This window comes from Pteropus vampyrus, unplaced genomic scaffold, assembly GCF_000151845.1.
Source record: "Pteropus vampyrus isolate Shadow unplaced genomic scaffold, Pvam_2.0 Scaffold337, whole genome shotgun sequence".
Lineage (NCBI taxonomy): Eukaryota > Metazoa > Chordata > Mammalia > Chiroptera > Pteropodidae > Pteropus > Pteropus vampyrus.
This window is the reverse complement of record NW_011889118.1, coordinates 1,755,181-1,759,300: the sequence shown is the minus strand read 5'-3', so window position 1 is coordinate 1,759,300 and position 4,120 is coordinate 1,755,181. Positions and strand designations below refer to the sequence as shown.

The following is a 4,120-nucleotide window of genomic DNA, read 5'->3' as shown; positions in this document are numbered from 1 at the left end:
GTATGCCTGTACATGCATTAGTTCACTCATTCCCTCACCAAATAGTGATTTGAGCCAGGCCTTGGGAATAGACAATGCTATACTATGAACACAACACAGGTGAGACTGGCAGACAGGACAGTATCATGTGGGCCCCGGAGCCACACGGGCTGAGTTAAGCTGCCTTCCTACAGTCGGGCCTCTCAGTCAAGTGCTCTTATCACTACCCCAACCTCCATCCTGGGCCTTTTCTCCTCTAGGCTGAACACTCAAGACCTGTTAACAGACCCTTCTCCATCCTGGCTGTGATTCAGTTTGTCAATGTCCCCTGTTAAAGCTGTATCCTCTTCTTTTTGCTGATGGGCAATGAAGGTACTGCAAGGATAGTGATGTGGCCAAGGCTGCACCAGGATTTAGGTTTCCTCACCCCAGTGCCTCTGGCATGTAACTGGCTCTCAGACTTCTCAGCCACCAACATCAAGATGATTGACCAAAGGATGACCTCAGCTTGCTGCTGGTCAAGGGCTGGAAAGACTAGGCCTTTCCCTAACCACCTCCCCTACAGGAGGATCACCCTTCCAAGCCCCCTGCTTTGGGACTGCACCCAAACATCCAAACTGATCACAACCTATCCAGGTCTTCAGAGACCTGGGGAGAGAGCCATCACAACTTCCTTCTCAAATGTGAACCTGGACTAAATCTCAAAACTACACTGACACCAAAAAAAGAGAAGCTTAAAAGAATCTTCCAGTCACGATGATGTTAAATATACAATAAACCTGTTGGCGAAGAACTCAGCCCTCTGCCCTGTTCTCTCACAGAGGCCGGGCAGAGCTAGAGGGAATTCCAGGCAGAGGACAGCATGACAAAGGCACATAGGCAGGAGACAGCTGGCAGGGCTGAGAGCCACCAGGAGTAACCCAGCATGGCTGGAGCACCAAATTTGAGTCAGGAAGATAGGAGATGGAACCAGGATAAGACAGACAAGCCTCCTTTTCCACTCCATCTGCTAAGCAAGGCACTGTGTGGGTGCTGTCAGGAGGGAGAATAGCATATCATGGCTGAACTGGGGTTTCAGGCAGCTTGCTTTGGAGGTTGTGTGGATGGCATATTGAATTGACAAAGAGGAACCACCTCCATGGTCTTCGGGTCAAAATGGTCAACAATGGTTAATAACGGCTTTGACCCTGAGTGGCTGACACCACAGAGAAGCCCCTGTGTCCTATTATAGCACAGAGACATTCCTTCGGGGCGTTATGGGTGCCTTGCCAGAGAATGCTTGTAAACGGGGAAACATAGGGTACTAGAAAACCAAAAATCAGAACTTAGATTGATTAGAAGAAAGCCAGTGCACGGGGCAACTGTCACCAGGCAAAGCGCTAACAGCCAACTAACAGCAGCATGCACAGGATGACCTCTCAGAGGAGCACAGATGACAAAGATAAGCCGTCCCCTCATGAGTGGTGGCAGAAAGCAAGGCCAGCTGACATTTTCAATGGAGAAGCAGGTTTGTACTCAAATACAGGCCACTTACAGTGAACAAGGGTCCTCTTCGGTGAGATCTGCTAGGTACACATTTGCAAAGTGGATGAACAGCATTCCTATGGCTTGTTTGGAAGTGTCTAAAAACCTGTACAGAAAAGGATCAGCACTTATTATCACTCCAACAGGAGGGTAATATCCAACTTGGAAAAAATGTTAAGTCTGAAGTAGGAAAAAAGTTGAGGAGACCCCAATTTTTGGGGTGGAGATACCAACTTCCAATTACTAGTCACCTCTTCCTGGGGCATCAGTACTAACTCTGGCGTGGTGTTTCAAATACCTCTCAAAACCATCAATAACACTGCATAGAAATCCCTAAAACACCACTGATTACTATACATTTAAATATATTAAACACATATATAAAATATGTGGTTTTGATTTTTCATTTTTTGTTACTTCAAAATGAAATGCTTGATCACAACTTTGTGATGAAGTCCAAGGTACCTCTATTTTAAAGAGCTCCCATTTGACTCACTTGAGATCAGCCTGACTATAGAGCTCAAGTTCTGTTATATTATGATTTCCTTCATAATTGTGACTCTCTATTAAAATTTTACCTTAATGATCAAAAAGAAAAAAAAAGTGATGTGCAAGACTAACAAGAATCCATACTGCAGCTGAAACTCTAAAAGACTTTCAGCTGCTGCCATTTAAACAATTGTGCTAGATTAGGAGTGGGCAAACTTTTTCTGTAAAGAGTTAGTGAATATTTTAGGCTTTGCGGGCCATCGTTCTCTGCAGCATTACTCACTCTGCCACTGCAGCCTAAAAGCAGCCGTAAGCACTACCATCCTTATAACACTTTATTTATGGAAAAAGACAGTGGGCCAGGTTGGGCCTGCGAGCAACAGTTTGCCAACCCTTGGGCTATATGACAAGAGTTTCAAAAAAGAAAAAAACAAAGTTGTTAGTCTTTGAAACACCATGTCATGGCTCCCTACACTCCCACCCAGTCCATATCGCAGGAGCAGGGTGGGCTTTAGTTTCTCCTCTGCCAGGAACACCTGAGACTACTCATGGTTTGCGACTAAGGAACCTTTTGATTGAGGCCATCTCTCTCTTGGCCTCCCCAGGCTGGGCATCCAGAGTTGACCGGGACACTGAAGTGGGTGATGAAGGGGCACAGAGGCATGGACATCAGCCATGGAGTCTCAGGACTGGAACGGACTTTAGAGATAATCCAAGCCAACCCTGTGACTGAGGCTTGAAAATCAGTTCCTAAAACCATGGCGAAGTAGGAATCTCCGAAGGGCTAAGTGTGTAAAACACAGAGTGTTCCAACTCTAGGTCCTCTCTCGGTTTCCCCAGCCCAAGCTAGATACCCAGATTTGAGAGGAAATGATGGGGGAAAGTAAAAATTATTATCAACATCTGGAAAAAATGCATTAAAGATCATTTAAGCATGTGCTTTTTATAAAGGGGCCTTTCCCACAGTGCTTTATCAGAAGTTTTCTCTGAAGGGGAAAATGGCTAGGGAAAAAAATTTGTTAGGGCAGGTGGCAGCTTAAGGCAACCAAAGAACGACAGTTTCTTGTGGATATCATGTCCTGAAGAGCCTGCTGTCTCCTTCCAGTATTTTTTTGGAAGTTTTGTCTATAGAAACTATGTCTAAAGCTTTACCACCATTTTTTTTATGAAGGAAAAACTGCCACCACTGGGTCATCCTAGGACCGAGAAAGACTAGTTTTGTGGAAAGGAGCATTCACATAGTATATTTGACTAATCTCCAAATTTAAATTATTTTTTGCTCATGCATATAGACTATCGAATCCAAGGATTTAACATAATCTGGCAGAGAGACATAACTAAAGGAGCCTGTAGTATAGACTGATATTTCTGTATTTTCATCCATCTTCTAAAATTGGACAACAAAGTGATGATAGAATAAAGGTAGGGATCAATTTATCTGGAGTAATAGAAGTGCTTTCATATTGTACATAGTTCCTGTTGATTAATTCAACTAAAGGAATCCAACACTTTATGTTATGTATAATTGCTCACATTCTATTCCCCTCCCCTGCCAAGCCCTTTAAAAAGTCAAAAATATTCTAAGAATGAGTTAATATTTAAATACCTACCATATCCTCCATGGACGTCTTTCATGCTTTGGTTCTCTGAAGCGTTTGACTGAAAGAAAAGACAGACATTCAGTAGCTTTCCACAGCAATAACAAAGCAAAATGCATGTGACAAGTTGGGTTATCAGTACACTCAGTGTTTACATTAAGGTGCCAGCTCTTTCAGTATATGACAATGTACAATAAGCCATGAAGGTCACAGAGGCCCTATATTGCTGCTGACCAGTACAGACTCTACAGAACTGGACACTTAGGAAGAATGACCCCTCACAGTTTGTGGAAAATTGTATTTTCTTCTTCTTTGTGACAAGGCTCTCTCATATAGGGACTGAAGATCACAAAGTAGAATGTAGCTACTTGTAATTTCCGGATATGCTTTACCCAATGACAAATCCATCCAGCTATCCATCCACCCAAAGATTCACTGAGTGCCTGCTCCAAGCCAGGCACTGAAGAGACAAAGGCAAAGGCAGCTGTCTGGCACAATTGTGTATGTGGCAAGTGCTAGAAAACATACAA

General features: G+C 43.6%; 1 protein-coding gene across 1 annotated transcript in view; it reads right to left on the bottom strand.

Annotated features, from left to right (window-relative positions):
* Window positions 1-31: 31 nt before the first annotated feature.
* Window positions 32-4,120, bottom strand: part of LOC111730876 (store-operated calcium entry regulator STIMATE) — a 41,986-nt gene continuing 37,897 nt past the window's right edge. The window contains exon 3 of the mRNA XM_023522296.1: window positions 32-1,609. Within this exon, the coding sequence (XP_023378064.1) occupies window positions 1,510-1,609 (100 nt within the window). The 3' untranslated portion in view covers window positions 32-1,509. The remainder of the gene's footprint in view (window positions 1,610-4,120) is intronic.